The 17,875-nt window shown below is 39.1% G+C and overlaps 1 protein-coding gene across 3 annotated transcripts in view; it reads left to right on the forward strand.

Moving 5' to 3' along the window:
* The window catches only part of CMSS1 (cms1 ribosomal small subunit homolog), a 396,516-nt gene that overhangs the window by 309,480 nt on the left and 69,161 nt on the right, over positions 1 to 17,875 (forward strand). Inside the window, exon 2 of one of the 3 annotated variants that reach the window (XM_081235233.1) lies at positions 9,936 to 10,094. The exons of the other annotated variants lie outside the window; for them this stretch is intronic. Within the exon in view, the coding sequence (XP_081091359.1) occupies positions 9,936 to 10,094 (159 nt within the window). The remainder of the gene's footprint in view (positions 1 to 9,935; positions 10,095 to 17,875) is intronic. 3 annotated transcript variants of the gene reach the window in all.

Consider the following 17,875-nt stretch of genomic DNA (forward strand, 5'->3'; position numbering starts at 1 on the left):
CTACATGTGTTTTTGAAAACTCAGTTTACCCTCCAGGAAGGCCTTTCTTTTGGATCAATTGCAATTTCTATTTAACTTCACAGCTTACAAGTAAGACTGTGAGTAAAATATTAACAAATTCTGGGGCAAAGGGAATTCCAAGAAGACTCAGTAATCATTGAAAAGGGTAGTTAAAGAGCTGTACAATTAACCATTTTTAATGTAAAACAAAGCATTTCTCATGTATCCTTTAAGCAATACTGACAAGGTATTTCCTGGAGATTAATGATGGTCTGAGTTAATGGGCTGGGGGAAGGTCATTAATCCTTTACACAGAGGTAGTTTGGAAAGTAGGAAAGAAAAACAACTGCTAGGTCAAGATGGTACAATCCCAGGAGATGTTTCAGATTAGTTACCTTTGCAGAAGCCCATACTTAACTATTGTTCTCACCACCCACTTCTCCACAAACAAAACCCTTTTTAATCAGTGAGCTTCCTCTTCTGGCTCTTTCTCACATAAAACTCATCTTGGAAGTCATTTGTTTTCACGTTGCTTCTCGCCATCAGACTCATTTATTGGTGTGAACAGAGTTGTGCTTGGGAGTCTAGAAACCCAGGCAGTCAGAATATACTTCCTATGGTTTCAATTAAATAACACATCCAGGGCTTCCCTGGTGGCATAGTGGTTGAGAGTCCGCCTGCCGATGCAGGGGACACGGGTTCGTTCCCTGGTCCGGGAAGATCCCACATGCCGCAGAGCGGCTGGGCCCATGAGCCATGGCTGCTGAGCCATGGCCGCTGGGCCTGCGTGTCCGGAGCCTGTGCTCCGCGACGGGAGAGGCCACAACAGTGAGAGGCCTGCATACAGAAAAAAAAAAAAAAAAAAAAAAACCATAACCCATCTATGTGTGCTAGGCATAAGATATGCAGGAAATATGAAATTACTGTCAGTGATAGGCTGGGGTTAATGGAACAATCAGACCTAAACACCTCCTCAGTAAATCAGAAGAGATTGATTCATCATAAGGACACAGAAACAAGTCGGGACAGTCAGGATACCATTACAAGCAGAAGTGCATGCTTCCAGACTGCAGAATATCACCAGAGATGTACACTTATTGATGATGTCTGACTTTGTGGAATCTCATTCCTCCTCCAGGCCAGTCTAGGCTGCACCCATTCTGCAAATCTGCTAATCTGGATCTGTTGCAACAATCCTCCCATCTGGACAGATTTATTAATCTCAGGATTAAGCATGGTACAGTAGGACCTCTGGGGCAAGGACTCTGGTGGAGATAGTGAGAAACAGTGGCAGAGGATCTAGAGCTAACTGGTGGAGGATTGTTCCAAGAAGCCCTACTTTGGCTTTTTACCCAAAGAACAGTTGAGACCTAGAGAATGATCACTTAGTTAAAAAAAAAAAAAAAAGGTCTGCCTTCATGCATGGGCATCATCTTCTGTAACTGTGTGTCCTTGTGAGAGTTTTAGATTCAGAAGTTGTACCCTACCCTGTGCTAGGGCATGTTGCTCACCTTCCTGCTGGGAATGCGAACTCCCTTTGGAATCCTTTAGATGAGTTAAATGCCGTCTGATTCACTCAAGTTGTGTTTGACTGGCTGTTCCACTAATCCCAGGCTGATACTCTGATCCCTATAGTATGTTTTCCCATTTTTGGAAATTTTTAAATACCAGAGGTTATTTTGCTGTTTAAAAAAACTGCTGAAAATTAATAAGATAGCAGAAATATGCTAAAGGAAACACCAGGGAAAATGTTTTCTGGTCACTAGGGCAATGGATTGAAATGCAAAAGCCCCACTAAAATGGTGATGGGCATTTTGCCACTAACGTGTATCTGATCTAACCCTGAAAGCATTAAGTTCTTATAGATTTTGTGACAGAGCCAAGAGAAGTAAATTTGTAGCTACCAGTTCACACTGAACTACTGTTTTAGTGCTGCAAGTACAGGTGAAAAATCTTTATTTTCTTCCATACTGCTTAAAAAAAATTCCTTGTTTATATACAGATTAGTTCCACTAGACCTAGCTGAACTTTTTGAGTTCTTTTCTCAACTGAAATTGCCTTTTACAAATGAACTATCCAGATGTGGATGGGAACATAATAATAGAATTACGTGCTGAAATAACTTAGATTATTTTGGTCATGATTGCAGTTTTATGATGCCATCTGGGGAAATTACTAAGTGCATGTGAATTTGAGGTAAATTAAAGTTTTTCTCCCTTCAGTAGGCATTATGGCCTCTTTTGGCACTTTTTTGTTATTGGAATTTGCTGGTTACTTTGCTTACTTTAATAGTGATGGATCCACAACTCTGTCATGGTTTGAACTGGAGCTTTCCTTCCACACAATTGGCAGGTATTAATGCATCAGGACAGTCTGTCTGAAACCTGACCTAACCACTTAACAGTAAAATAGTAAAACTTGCTATTTTGTGTGTACAAATGCTGTCTTTCCAAATTAGGAAAGAAGATATAAAACCCTGTGGAAGTGCCTTGTTTTAAAAGGAGTAATTTAATGCTCTACCATTAACATTCTCCCAAGGTACTGTTACATAAATAATTACTGGTACACAGGAAGAGTCATTTCCCATTCTGGAATAATTTGCACACATTAGGAATTTCATTGTCTCCTCAAAATCCTCTGGGCTGTGGGCCCATAAATTATCACATTTTGATGGAACTTCCATTACACGATCTAAATTTTATGGGAGGAGAGAGCAAAAGAATTGCAAAAAAAAAAGAGTAATAGTGACTTGCTTATGGCTAGAGAATCTCAAGGAAGGGAAAAGGATATTCCTACTTAATTTAACATAGGTCAAAGAAATTTGTGGTTTACCTTTAATAATCAACTTTCTGGAATTTTTTTTAAGCCCAAACCACAAAATTTGGCATTTTAAACTCACACCTGTCTGGGGGCATATAGTGTCTAAAGCAGTGGTTCTTAGGGTCCCAAAGAAAACACATCATTCAAATGCCAGTTCCCTTGGTTTCTAGGTGACATTTCTAGCCCAAGACTTCTTAATTTAGTCCAAGGGATCCAAATTTTGTGTCTGTGTGTATCCTGGGTCTTGTAACATTTATCAGCTTCTCAGAAAGACCTGACATACCACACTTTCAAGACTGAATTTTGTTAGACTCAATCTATAACACCATGGTGGGAGTTTTCTGTATTATTAATAATGATAATAATATCTCCTGATTACTGAGCACTTATTATTTGCCACTAACTGTACTTAACCCTTTATATTTCTCATTTGTTGTTCCCCAAAACGCAAGTACAATTATTATCTCCATTTTATGACTGAGGAAACTTAAACTTTGAGAGGTTAAGTAACTTTTTGAAGACCACACAGAATTAGAATTAAAACCCATGATGCCATCTGGAAAAATGCATGCTCTTAAGCATTATGCATTATGATAATGAGTACATCCATTTACTGGTTTAGTACTAACTGGGATTTTGTTTGATATTGATATATTCAGAGAGCCCTCACTCTGTTCTAGTGGTTCGGCATGACTCCTTATCTAGATTTTACTATATAATTCTGAGATCAAAATTGGGTTGCCTGGCATTTGCTTGTTACAAAAGTAAGTAAATAAATGGACAAGTATATGCTCCTTCCAAATATGGCCTGAGTCATCTTCTTTTGTGATACCCTCCCATATTGAGTATAGGCTGTGGTGGGTCGGCAGTGGTGCCTGTTGGTTTTGACAGATATTGAACATGCAATAATGTCTCTGTTACTAAAATCAGCTGATATTCCCTTGTAATTGTATATTTATCAAGCAACTATGTATATTTGGAGGCAGCTACTTGAAGTTTTCTGCGTGTTTTTTTTGCCTGGTGGCTTTTTACATTAGTGCAATTTTGATAGGCATTGTTACACAAGAGTAGAGAGTTGAATTTCTGTAGGTTGATCATTTTTAGCTATCTTAGAAAAATAGGCATATTTCTCTGCCACTAACTAGTTCTAAGACCTTGGGAAAACTTCCTCAGGCTTCAATTCTTCATCTGTGAAATGAGAGGAGCAGACCATATCAGTTATTTTCTAAGGATTCTTTTTCCTTTGTTTATTTTAGTACCCTAAAATTTCTTTATTTTTTTTTCACTGAAAATCTATGATAATGAATACATCCATTTAGTGGTTTAGTTCTAACTGGGATTTTGTCTGATATTGGTGTATTCAGTTCAGACAGCCCTTATTCTGTTCTTACTCTGTTCTAGTGGTTCGGCGGACTTGTATGCTTTGTGCACTATTTCCCCTTGAATATGTGTGAGCACATATATGTTGCTCTTGTAAAATCTTAAACAAAAGATATAACTATGGAATACCTGAATAATCTTGGAGTCTTGGTTTTGGTTGTTTTCCTGGGAAGCTGGGCCAATTCATTGGGAAACTTGAACTTCCCAAGCTTCCAGATGACACTTTGTTATTGTGCCTTCAGGTCTCCTCTTGTGTTAGGAAGGGTGAAACTCCATAAACAGATGAATCTTGTGACCAAACTTCTCCCCCCATCTCCCTAAACAAGGAGTCTGCCATGTATACAGCGCACCAGACTGAGAATTGGGGCACTTGATTTCTATACCCCAGTCCTCTACAGCAATAAGCCTCTATAATTTGATCATTTCAGGTATGTGTTCTCCATTTAGGGTGACCCACTACCCTGGTTTTCCCAGGACAGTCCTGATTTTAGCACTGAAAGTCCTGAAGCCTGGGAAATCCCTCAGTCCCAGGTGCACCTGGACAATTGGTTACCATACCTCCTTTATTTTTCCAGAACTGGATCCAAGCAGCAGATTCCAGCACTTCTGCTTTGTTGAATCTCCTGAAGAGTACAAATGTATCTTTTAAACTAAGAGATTGGGCAACTCTGGTTCAGATTCATAGATGTGTGGTGGACTATTAGAGATACAGAATTTCAACAGACCAAGGAAGACCTGTATAAATTTTAGAGGAATTTACAGATACTTAGCTTAAAAGATTTTTAAAAGAAAGAATTTTTTGTTTTATGTTGCCTTCATTCTTTTCAACTCTATCTCTTCAGGGAGGGTGGTGAGGTATCTTAGAGGATACCTTTCTCTGATTGTCGAAGTTCAAGTGGTAAATCACCATTTGCTATCATCAGACAATCCTAAATGTCCCTAATATACAAAGGTGTTCTTGTCAGCAATATTCCAAGCATAATAAGTAGAATATAGGGTTAGATTAATGGGCACTAGCACAAATAGTTATGTATTATCCTGACTCCAGCCAAATGATTTTATTTATTCTTTCATACTTTTAGCCAAAATTTGCCAAATAAGAATTGTGATGGGAAATATTAGTGATTTTTAAAAAAATCCAAGTTCTAAATTGTTTTAATTTTATTTAAGAAACAAATCTCCATCTCGATTCCATGATTTTTCTCCCCAGTATGAAGTTATTTTTGCACTGGTTGGGGGGAAATACACTAATTTAAATTCTGAACTACTAACTGCATCTGCTTAGGATCTAAAACTGAAATGGAAAACACAAGGCTTAACCCCACATGCTCCCTGATCAAATGCAAAGGTTCTTAAAATAGCTACGCGTGAAGATGTTTGGAGCAGCTGAAAACTAAGGAGCTGGTGTCCCTAGACACAACCTGGCAGTTTAATACCATGGCTCAGAGGCAGCTGCCTCTGTCTCTTTCTGTTTCAGGGCCTGGAGCAGCAGCTCCTAGAAGAAGCCCAGAAGCAGCCTCTGCTTTATCCACACTCCTATCCTCCCCTGAATTCTACTTTCCTAGTCAAAGGATCGGCCCTAGATCTGTCAGGGAGATCTAAGACATTCTTTCCAAGCCCTGAGAGAAAAGTAGCTAAAAGCCTCCAAACAATTACCATAAACCTTAAATAGGCACAAAACAAATTCCAGGAAAAAATGTAAGGAAGAAATAAAGTGCATTCGATTGATCATAGCTAGTAGTAACAGACAGTACTAGCTATGAGTGGTACCCTACACACTGTTGCCTTCAGTATCTCAGTTGCCAGCAGATCAGTTTACTCTTAAAATCCACCAGGAAGACCTTCTTCACTTACTCAAGACTGGTCTGTTCAGCTCTGCCTATCTTGATATAGCTCTCAGTTAACAGATATATCTCAGTTGATATAGCTCTCAGGTTACCATTTTCCCCCATATAAAATTTTTTCCTGTGATATTTTCTCTTACCCACGATAAATTGCTTCTCCCAAGGGCCCACTTATGCTTCCAGCCCAGCAGGATCTGGGCTGGGTGGACAATTGGTCTAATCTGATTTGACAGCTTTTTATGTTGCCAGGCTTTTGGTACTAACCAGCAGTTTAAAATTCCATTTGCATTCACATGTAGGTGAGTGTACTATTATACTATCCCGTTCCCTTCCTAAAAAGAAGAAAAAAGCAGTAGCTTATATCTCTTTTAGAAACTAAACTGATATTTTTGAGGACCCGAGGAAAGACCTGTAGGGTGTGTATGTAGAAGGGAACGGAGGCAGGAAGAGGATAGGGTGTGGGGAGGCCTGAAACTCTCCTATCGTCAGTTCCCAGTTGGCTGCTCCCACCTTCAAACAGTAGTCCAAACTGTGAGTACTTATGTTGAAAGCTCAGAATTTTTCTAGTCCTTCATTTGAGAAATTACTTAATGAGACTGTGCATTAGAGAGAACATTAGCTGGGCTGGTCCCTTAAAGGTCTAAAACTTAGTTTTTCCATCTGCTGAACAGGGAATAATACCTGCCTTTCCTATCATGCCGGGTCACCTTAGGATCAAGTGAGTAACGGATATTCGAATTCTGTAAACAATGTAGGACACCTCCTAGGTGTAAAATGACACTGTTGTTAAGATTGGTGCCATTGTACAAAGTTTCCTCAACCAAGATGAGAAACACGGTATTCTGCTCTTTTAGTTGTAGCCTCCGGTCAGACAGATTAGACAGAAACATCTTGAACTTTCGTCAGATTTGAGACCCAGATAGCTATGAGGCTATAATACAAATTTTGCTCTAATGTCCTCCTTAGGGACTTCTTGTCCGACCCAATTCTGAAGAAGCAAACTATCAGTATGTGAACCTATTGTTTGACATCTGTATTTAGAACAGAAATGTCAGCGTCCCCTAAAGAAGACTCAAGTATTTGCACTAAAATGTATATTCCAATCCTATTATTTGATTATTTGGTCCCTGGAATTGTCCCCCTATCTTGCAGACACTAAATAAACTATTTTAAGTAGGAAAAATTTTTTTCTGATCTTTTAATTAGAAATAAAGTTGAAAATACCATGGTAAACAACATGAACAATATAAAGGTTCAAATCACTAATAATCAGCCCCTCCGTGAAGATTTCTACACTCAGAGCATGTAGAAACCACGTTTGCCCCACTCACTGCTGTATCCCCGGTAACCCAGCACATAGTAGGCACTCTAAGCGTTTGTTGAATGAATGAATAAATGAGCAAACTAATTTAAGCCCTTTTACTATAGAAGTGTTCTACCTAATTATAATGAAACAAAAAAAAGTTATTCTGTGCTCAGTATGAATGGCTATTAAATGCTGGTGGCCACTAGTTCTGTCCTAAGGCAAATAAAAGCAACTAACATTTTTTTCTTTAAATATTTTTTAATGTAACATACTGAAGAGGTGAGGCATGTATTTCAGTAGTAATGAAAATTTTCCTTTACGTTAAGACAAGGAATAACATGGACTCTATTCTGAAGAATACAGGGCCCTTTACTTTTGTTTTTCCCTGTTCCTGGACCTGCCAAACTCTTGGCACATTGCAACATCTGTCTCATACAATAGGCAAATGGATCGTCATTTTGAAGCCACAATAAAGTATCTCCATCTCCAATGGCAGTGCCACTACCTGAGACCAATTCTTGGCTAACAAATTTTTTACTTCAATAACAAAAAAGTTTAAGCAAAAAAGACAACTACATATGAACTTTAACAGAAGCTAAAAATTTTTTGGCACTTCTTTGCTTATAATCAATACTTTCCTTCATCGCAGAATTTTTACAGAGTATTTTTGCATTGGTTATCATAAGAACCCAAACTCTACATTGCTTTGGGAAATTACCTGAAAAAACTCTTCCAAGAGTAGACCTGTCTTAATTGCCCTACATATTTGTCTTAAAGAAGTAGAAATAGCCCATGAATATTATTGCTGCTATTTTTCAATAGCAAAGAGTTCTTGAAGTGTTTATGCTGAATTTTTTTTTTGGCTGTGTTGGGTCTTCGTTTCTGTGCGAGGGCTTTCTCTTGTTGCAGCAAGCAGGGGCCACTCTTCATCGCGGTGCACGGGCCTCTCACTATCGCGGCCTCTCTTTTTGCGGAGCACAGGCTCCAGACGCGCAGGCTCAGTAGTTGTGGCTCACGGGGTTAGTTGCTCTGCGGCATGTGGGATCTTCCCAGACCAGGGCTTGAACCCGTGTCCCCTGCATTGGCAGGCAGATTCTCAACCACTGCACCACCATGGAAGCCCTATGCTGATTTTTAATTAAGTATAATGTGAGTTTCATAATAGCATCAACTGATAACTGTAGAGATATATTTACCTGGAATATTTGGTTTTGAGGGATAGAAGATTGATATATTGGAATGTGTCACCATAGGAAAAGCATTTTTAGCTGCAGCTAGAGGAACATTGTCATAGTTTGGAAGAGCTCTCTCCAGTAATACGCTACCCCCTGCTCTCCCTTACTACAAACCTAATACACACATGAAACATGGTGAATGTAGCTAAGCAGTATATGTATTGCTTTTCTTGCAGTTCTTCCTGAGACTTGCATAGATATTGAAGATATGTGATCATCAGTTGATATGTGATTGAATATGTCACAAGAAATTTAGCTGAACACGTATCTCTCTTGAATGGGGATCTGTACTCAAAACTATGCATTCACCCTAAACATTGACTAATACTCCCACTGAGCAAGTACAGCAAGCAGAACTTTCTCTGGTATCATTTGGCAGCAATCTGGCATTATTTCCCATTGACACTGAGATTTGTTGTGCCATAGATATCCAATCATGTTCTTTGGGGTTATAGGTGTCTTCCAAGACCTTCCAAAACCCTACCTCAAAAATGTGCTTCTGTTTTCTGGCCCTCATTCATCAAATCTTAGCATCAAAGAAACATGAACAAAAAGTAAAGAAAAAAGAATACTTCTAGTTGCCATTTTAAGATGCTGGTTTCTTCTGTCTTTCCATGAAAAGAGAATTCCTCCTCTCCTGTCTAGCCTATCCAGTATACTTCTCCATTGTTATCACATTTTTGATGATTTTGAAATTATGTATTAATCATTTACATCAGTTTACAAAATCAAGCTATTAACAAGGAAAGTCATATGCCCAAACCATTTTTTAAAAATTTTTGACCAGTTGTCTTACTCTAAAGAGGATAACAATTTCAGATTTTATTTTGGTCTTCTTTCATACCTACCAGTTTATCAAAACATACCTACTGTCAGGATAGTTCCTCTATTTTGCAAGCAGCTGTTACTCATATTAGCCTAAAAGTCATCATCCTTCATAAGCCCTTAATCACACCTGAGATTTACTCTATTCCTCTGCATAATGCCCAGAAGCTCTTGCTCCTGGAGAGCAGTGTTGGCAGTTCCTGGTTGTTGGATAACACAGAAACATCCCCAAAGCCTCTTCTCAGTAGCAATAGGGACACTTACCTTACCGTGCAGGTGCCTTTGCTTGATCACACCCAGTGGTCCTCTCTTCTCATCCCCACCAAAATCCAATAGTGGCATCCAGGGACCAACAACGTTTTCTTCTTTTTTTTTTTGGACACCCTCTCAGTTTTTGTTTTGCAGGCTTCAAAGCCAAGGAGAGCTTGCAACCAGGGGCCACTGAGAGTTCCGCAGAGGAGAGGCAGTGGGGAGCCCAACACTGACTGGGCCCAAACACTAAATATAACCCTCCTCCCTCTCCAGGCAGTGTCCTTCATACTCTGAAGACAGGCGACCTTGCAGGATCCCTCACCCCACAGCTTGCCAGTCTCCACGGAAGAAAGGGTCTAACCATACTGAGCTGCTGGATGAGGCGACCCAAAAGCCAGGAGCCATCTGCCCAGAGCAGACAAGTAGAGGCAGGTATAGGCTCCACGAGTGTGTCTGTGTGTATGTGTTTGTGTGTATGTTGGCATGCCTGTGCCCAGCAGCTGCTCTCCAGATTAGGAGACAGCACTCTTTGGCAGGCAACTCTGAAACTACCCTCTTGGATAATTTCAAATTCATGTGCACATCTTGGCCGAGAGAAGAAACCTCCCAGGCACAACCTGGGTCCCCTTCTCTGCCTTGTCACTGCCCCAGATACACGGTGAACCACAAACAAACAGCAGTGCCAGCATCTTAAGAACAGATGACCCAGTGGACATTAGACTGCACCTCATTTTGTACCCTGTAGCCAATAACTGATGCAAGCTTCCTTCAAGGTTTAGGTAACAAGAGCATGCCCTCTTCTTTGACAGTCATAACCCAAGGCACTGCAGAAATTCGCTATTATTAACGCTGTGTTGAACTTTAACTTGAATGCCTGCCTGTTCCATTCAGTGTCACATGAGACATGAGTGCAAAGTGCTGAGGAAACTTCAGAGCAACATTCAAATGTATGATGGTATTTATTATGATTACTGAACACTTTTGTTTTATATTATTCAGGTGTTAAGAAAAACTTATACTTTACATTACTAAAATTGAAGAATCTAATTTTCTCTAAGTGGTATCACTTATTCTGATCAGAGGGGGAGGGGCAGGAGGAAGGAGCGTGTTCATTTCTTCAGCAAGTTATGTACTGCCTCACCAGTTAGGTATCAGGTCCTCTACCAGGCAGACCCATCACCAGCCAGGTGCTCAATCTGTGCATTATTTTATTTAATCCTCACAGCATCCCTTTAAGTTAGTCCTGTATTGGTGATCAAATAAGAAAACCAAAGCTCAGAATAATTAAATAACTTCCCTAGAGTCTCATGGATGATAAATATCAGACTTGGAATTCAGACTTGGATCTGGGTCACACCGAAACCTATCCTCTTTATTTTTAGCTATTATCATTAAATAATTTCAAACTTACAGAAAATATACATGAATAATAAAGAACTCCTTTATACTCTTCACCCAGGTTCTCCAATTTTTAGCATTTTACCACATTTGCTTTCTCCCTCCCTCCTTCCTTTCCCCTCCACCTTTTTTCCTCCAGTCTCCCTCTTCCCAACCACCACCTTTTGTTTATATAGGTGTGTGTATATATTTTTCTGAATCGACTTATATGCTTCAGTGTTATTATCCTAAAAGCAAGTACACTTTTCTACATAACTATAGTATTACTATCAAATACAGTAAATTAATACTGATACAGTATTACTTTCTAATCCATAGTTCCCATTCAACTTTTCACCAAATGTCTCAATAATATCGTTTGTCGGGGGAAAATTTGTTTTTTCTTTTGGTCCAGGATTATATGTAGAGCATTTAGTTGTCATGGCTCTCCTTTAATCTTGAACAGTTCTTCAGTCTTTCCTTGTCTTTTGTGACTTGACATTTTTGAAGGGTACATTTTGTAAAATGTTCCTCACCTTAGATTGGTGTGATGTTTCCTTATTATGAAACTGAGTTTGTGCATTTTTTGGCAGGAGTATCACAGAAGCAATGTTGTATTATTCTTAGTTAATCATATGAGGAGACACATAAATGGAGTTGGTCCATACCAGCCCCACTTTGTTAAGGTGGTATATGCCAGATAATTCCACTGTAAAGTTATAGTTTTTCCCTTTGCAATTAATAAATATTTTTCTGGGAAGGTAATTTGAGACTATGTAAATAAATATATTGTTCCTAAGTAAACTTTCTACTGTAGGGCAGAGCTTTCCCTTCTCCCCTATTTATTTTTGTATTTATTTATATCAGTATGCAGTTACGGATTCCTATTTTATTCAGAGGCTTATACTCCATTAATATCATTATTTATTTTGATGCCCAGATGATCCCAGATTTGGCAAGTGGAAGTTCCTCCAGCTGGCTCTTGTGTCCTTTTGACAGGTCCTCATCATTTTCTGAGTACTTTCTTACTTTCTGGCACAAGAAAATGTTCCATGTACATCTTGTACTTTCTCTACCCAGCCCTGGAATTATCCACATCTTCAAGGTGACCTGGGTCCATTGTGGAAAATAGTATATGGAAACCAAGATCTGGGCATTGGGTGTGCTCACTGGACAAGGGTGTGCTCATTGCCTCTAGGCCCTCTCAGCCAAAAGAGCTAGGAAATAGACACACACTCACAGCCATATCTGTTGCTCTATCTCTATCAAATACCAGGGAGATCAAATTGATAGCTCCAGTTCTGATCTAACACCATGGAGCATTCTAGCTTTTACCCTTTCCATGTTTGTAAGTCCCTCCCCCAACAGTGAGGATAACTTGGTTTCTGTTATCCTCAAAGCATTTACTAATTTGCTCATTGCCTCTGTGTGTAACCAGTCTTCCCACCTTGCCGGCTGCTTCCACCACCTTTACAGTCTTTTCAGCCTCATCAACCCTACTCCCTCAAGGAGAGGGAAAAGAAATAATGTTTTTTTTTTCATGAAAAGGAAGGTAAAAAGAAGAAGATAAGAATCTCATACTCTTTCTGTACCTCAAGCCATCTGTATCTTCATGGCAAATCATTATGCTACTTCTGCAAAGATGTCATGGAAACCAGTTAAAGTTTATAACGACTGAAGGAAGAGTTCATATATTTATTCACTTAATTAATTGAGTGCCCACTATGTGTCAGGCACATTAAAAGACAGACATGGTACTTGCCTTTGTGAATATATTATCTAGTGGATTATTTTTATTAAACTTACTACTTATTAGTAACACTTTGTGGCAGCACTATGTTAAGCACTTTGTGTTACTCTTTTTTTTGGCTGTGCTTGGTCTTCGTTGTGGCGTGTGGGTGTTCTTTGCTGCAGCATGCGGGCTTCTCTAGTTGCAGGCACGTGGGCTTCTCTAGTTGCAGGCATGTGGGCTTCTCTAGTTGTGGCAAGCGGGCTCCAGAGCATGCGGGCTCAGTAGTTGTGGCTCACGGGCTTAGTTGCCGCAACAGATGTGGGATCTTAGGTCCCTGACCAGGGATCAAACCCACATCCCCTGTATTGAAAGGCAGATTCTAAACCACTGGACCACCAGGGAAGCCGCATGTTACCTAATGTTAATTCACACAAAAACCCTATGGGAGAAATTGTATTTTTTCTCCACTTTACAGATAAAGGAACTGACATTTGGAAATACTAAGCAACCTTTCTATCATTAAGCTAATTAGTGAGAGAACTGAAATTTGAATTTAGATTGGTCTGACTCCAGAGCCCCAGTTCTAAACACTTGGGCTGTATGAGAACCAATAAAGTAGAATTATCCACTATGATATATTCCAGGAGGAGTCATGATTTACCGAATCTTGACTGCAAACTCTCCTGTATTAACTGCTAGCTAAATGTGGCTAGTTAGTACAAGAAATTTGGCTAATCCAAGTTGAGATGTGCTATAATTATGAAATAAACATTGAATATCAGGGACTTATTACAAAAAAAAATAAGGTATCTCATTAATTATTTTTATATTAACTACATATTGAAATATTCATACTTTGGATATATTGAGTTAAATAAAATACATTAAAATTATTTTTAACCTTCACAGTAGCCAAAAGGTGGAAACAACTCAAATGTCCAACAACAGATGAGTAGATAAGCAAAATGTAGTATATACCTACAATGGAACATTATTCAACCTTTAAAAAGGAATGGAAATCTGATATATGCTGCAACATGGATGAACCTTGAAGACAAATGCTAAGCGAAATAAGCCAGTCACAAAAGAATGAATAATGTCTGATTCCACTTGTATAAGGTACCTAGAATAGTGAGATTCATAGAGACAGAAAGTAGAATAAGGTTACCAAGGGCTGGGGGGAGGGAGAATAGGAAGTTATTGTTTCATGGGTATAGAATTTATGTTTGGGGTGATACAAAAATTCTGGAGATGGATAATGATGATGGTTGCACAATAGTGTGAATGTATGTACTTAATTCTACTGAATTATACACTCAAAAATGGCTAAGGTGGTAAGTTTTATATTATTTATATTTTACCACAATTTTAAAAAGTTATTTTTACCATTTATTTTTACTTTTTAATGAGACTACTAGAAAATGTAACATTACATAGGTGCCTTGTATTATATCTCTGTTAGACAGTATTGCTATAATATTTTATTTATGAATACAGAGAAGTAAATTTCTTATTAAACTTCCCCTTTTCACGTGGCATATTGAAGAGATTCTGACATACCACAATGGGCCTAAATCAGACTTTTCACTTTTTGTTCAGTCAGCTTTGAAAGGGTTAAAGAACAGCTTTTCGCTTAAAATTATACTAATAATATAGACTTTTGAAATATAAACAACTGTATGAGATGATATCCATTTGTTGTTTTAATAATTCTTAATTTTCCATTTGCACAGTATCCACTGGGCCTCTTTTCCAGAACTAACATAACTGTCTCTGCTTGTGTATATCCTAAAATATAATTATCATAAATTTCATCATGATTAAAATTTCTTTGGATCCATGGGATTAATATTAGTCTGTCAAATAAATTTCAAAAACTGAGCCCCAAGGATAGGCATTCTCTCCCCTTCCTATAGCCTTCCTGTCACAGTGTCTACTGCAAATGGATATCTTCAGGGGAGGAAAGAGAGGAAAGCTGGGTTGAATTGTATTTCTGTAGTAGAACAGACAGCTGATGGAACTATGAGTACGTGTACATAAGCAGAACAGATTCTCTAAAGGGTCATTTTCCACCTACTTACAGGTGACCAAGCAACCAAGTGAAGAAGGCAAATAGCAGGGAAAAAATATTCCTAATCTTCTAGTGGTTATTTTTTCACTGACCCTGAGCTTTAATTTCCTCCTCTGTGAAGGTTTTGCACTGAAAGATATCTTGGTTCTATTTAAGCACTAATATTCTGTGAGTCTGTCAATTGATGACTTGAAAATGATCCAGGAAAACCTAACTCTAAGCCTTTTGCTCAACTCTTACTAATAGTTATCATGCAGATGTCTGCAAGGTGTTGAGAGATGTATCAGTATCAGTTCTTAAAAATATAGTGAGGTTGAAACTCATTTAAAACTGTCATTTTTTGTTTGTTTATTTCTGTGAATTGTGAAAAGAAATACAGGAGTCTCAGTAGCAGAGCTGGCTCACAGGATATCACAGACAGTGTTCCTGGGCATGCCTCACTTTTTCCTGACTCACATTCCAGACCCATCCTTCCCACTGTCCTCTCCCCACCCCACGTGGATTATGTTCCTCCTTGGTACTCCCAAGGCACCCAGAGCTTAACTGCACCTTACCCTCAGTCCCACTTTAATAGCAACTGCCAACATACTTGTCTCTCCCCCAGTAGACTGGGAGTTCCTAGAGCAGAGTGCACCTTCCAACACTGTAGCCCCAGACCTAAGCACACAGTCAGAGCACAATAAATATGTATTGTATGGAGGAAGCATCACCAACCACTTTCACCAAGTGGACAGAGGAAAGAAGCAACCCTAGAGTAAAGCAACTTTAAAACAGCATCTCAATGAGCCGGAAGGTCAAGAAAGAAAAAAGCACACATATTAAACCTATCAGTCACTTTTAAATTCCAGGCTTTTAAACTTTTTCCTAACAGACATTTACCAGCAGCAAAATTGACAGATTTAAACTTCACATATTATCCTCTCCTTCATCTTCCCTAAGGGTGGGATTAGTGACTTATACATAAAATTAAGAAGTCTGGATAATACGTATAACTGATTCACTTTGCTGTGCACCTGAAACTAACACAACATTGTAAATCACTATACTCTGATAAAAAATTTTTTAAAAAGAAGTGTGGATAAGCCACAAAATAGAAAAGTATCTCCCAGTAAAACAGGTCTGTTTAGGAAAACCTGGTATAATGAGGGGTGACTCTCTCTTCTTTTGAAACCAACCTGTGGGCAATGTTTTGGAATTATACATATTTTAGGGTTTCACATTTTTCTAAAGTGAAAATGATGCTAACAGGTTAACTTTTTATTTATTTATTTTTAAAGATTTTATTTATTTATTTATTTTTGGCTGCATCGGGTCTTAGTTGCAGCATGCGGGATCTTCTTTGAGGCATGCGGGATCTTTGGTTGTGGCGCACGTACTCTTTGTTGCAGCACGCAGCCTTCTCTCTAGTTGTGGCATACGGGTTTTCTCTTCTCTAGTTGTGGCATGCAGGCTCTAGGGCACATGGGCTCTGTAGTTGTGGCACGCGTGGGCTCTGTAGTTTGTGGCACGCAGGCTCTAGTTGAGGTATGCAAGCTCAGTAGTTGTGGTGCACAGGCTTAGCTGCCGTGTGGCATGTGGGATCTTAGTTCCCTGAGCAGGAATCGAACCCACGTCCCCTGCATTGGAAGGCAGATTCTTTACCACTGGACCACCAGGGAAGTCGCCAGGTTAACTTTTTTAAAAAGATGAGGAAAACATATTTTTGACTTCGGAATCTTGTTGTTACAAATGATTTGTACTTTTCGGTTTCCAGGAGCTATTTCTTCATATACTTCAAGAATGCCAAAATACCAGGTGACAGCTGTTTTAGCTCTAAGACATTCCTCAAGTGTCCTATTTTGATGTCATTATGTAATGCTTTTCTCTTAGCATAGCTATATCATCACTCTGTAGCCATGTTGGTATATATCACTGCATAGCTCTCTTCACTTTTGCATCTCTATTACTTTTCCAAATGGGTACTAGTTCTCCCAAAACTAGAGAAAAAAGGAGAGAAGGAATAATTCCAGCAGCATCTCAAATTGGACCAATGTTTTCTTCTTGGCTAGAAAGTTCCTTTATGAACAGGAAAATACATGAGTTAGAAGTATTTCTCCCCTATCAGCCCTTCTTCTCTTTAAAATGTTGTTTCATTCTAATCTTGTTTTCCTTTCTAATGACACATCTTATAAAGACATGTTATATCAGCAGAAAGCTTGTTTAATTTTTCAGCTCAAATCTTGCCTTAGTAACTTTTGTCTTTAATAGCCTAAAGGACAGGTATACAGGTATAAGCACACAATTTTCAGTTCACTTCAACAGATATTTACTGAGTGCCCACAATGTACCATTGCAAAACTCAGAATCTAGTAGGAGAGGCACACGTCAAAATTCTAATTGTAATGCTCTATGCATTATAACACAGGGCTAAACATAGTGCTGTCTGAGTCTAAGTGAACTGCAGGGCAGAGAGGTTGCATGGGGTGGCGGTAGATGTGGAAATATTTGAACTGGATGCCTTGGGGGAGGAGGAGTAGGTTTCTGCCAGGGGAAGGGTAAAGGAGAGCATTCTCAGCAGAGGGCACCATGTGAGCACAGGCACGCTGGCACGAGAGCACATGATGGGCTCGGCAGTGACAAGCTGCTCCCATGCCCGAAGGACAGGGGTATGGTGTCCAGCTTTGTCTTAGGTAAAGTGGAATTTTTATTTGGGTCCAAGATGTTAAGAGCCTTGATGCTTTGATGCCAGATGTTATAACTGTATTCCATAGACAGTGGGGAGCCACCAGAAGCATTTTAGCAGAAAAATTATAGTCAGGGAGGTATAGTGGGAAACCTTCAGGATTTGGAACCAGAAAGCCTCTTTGTGGGACTCTGGTATGTTTCTCCTGAGAAGAAACTCAGTGCTCATCTAACTTTAGCCTCATGTTTTATTCATGAAAATTGTGTAACTCAGGTTTAAATTTCACACCACTGGGTGCCCTCTACTTGACATAAAGCCTTAAGGAAGCCACTATATCCCAGATTCCCCAAAGTCATCCCTGGGTTTAAGCA

This window comes from Mesoplodon bidens, assembly GCF_964165515.1.
Source record: "Mesoplodon bidens genome assembly, chromosome: 5".
In the NCBI taxonomy this organism is placed as follows: Eukaryota; Metazoa; Chordata; class Mammalia; order Artiodactyla; family Ziphiidae; genus Mesoplodon; species Mesoplodon bidens.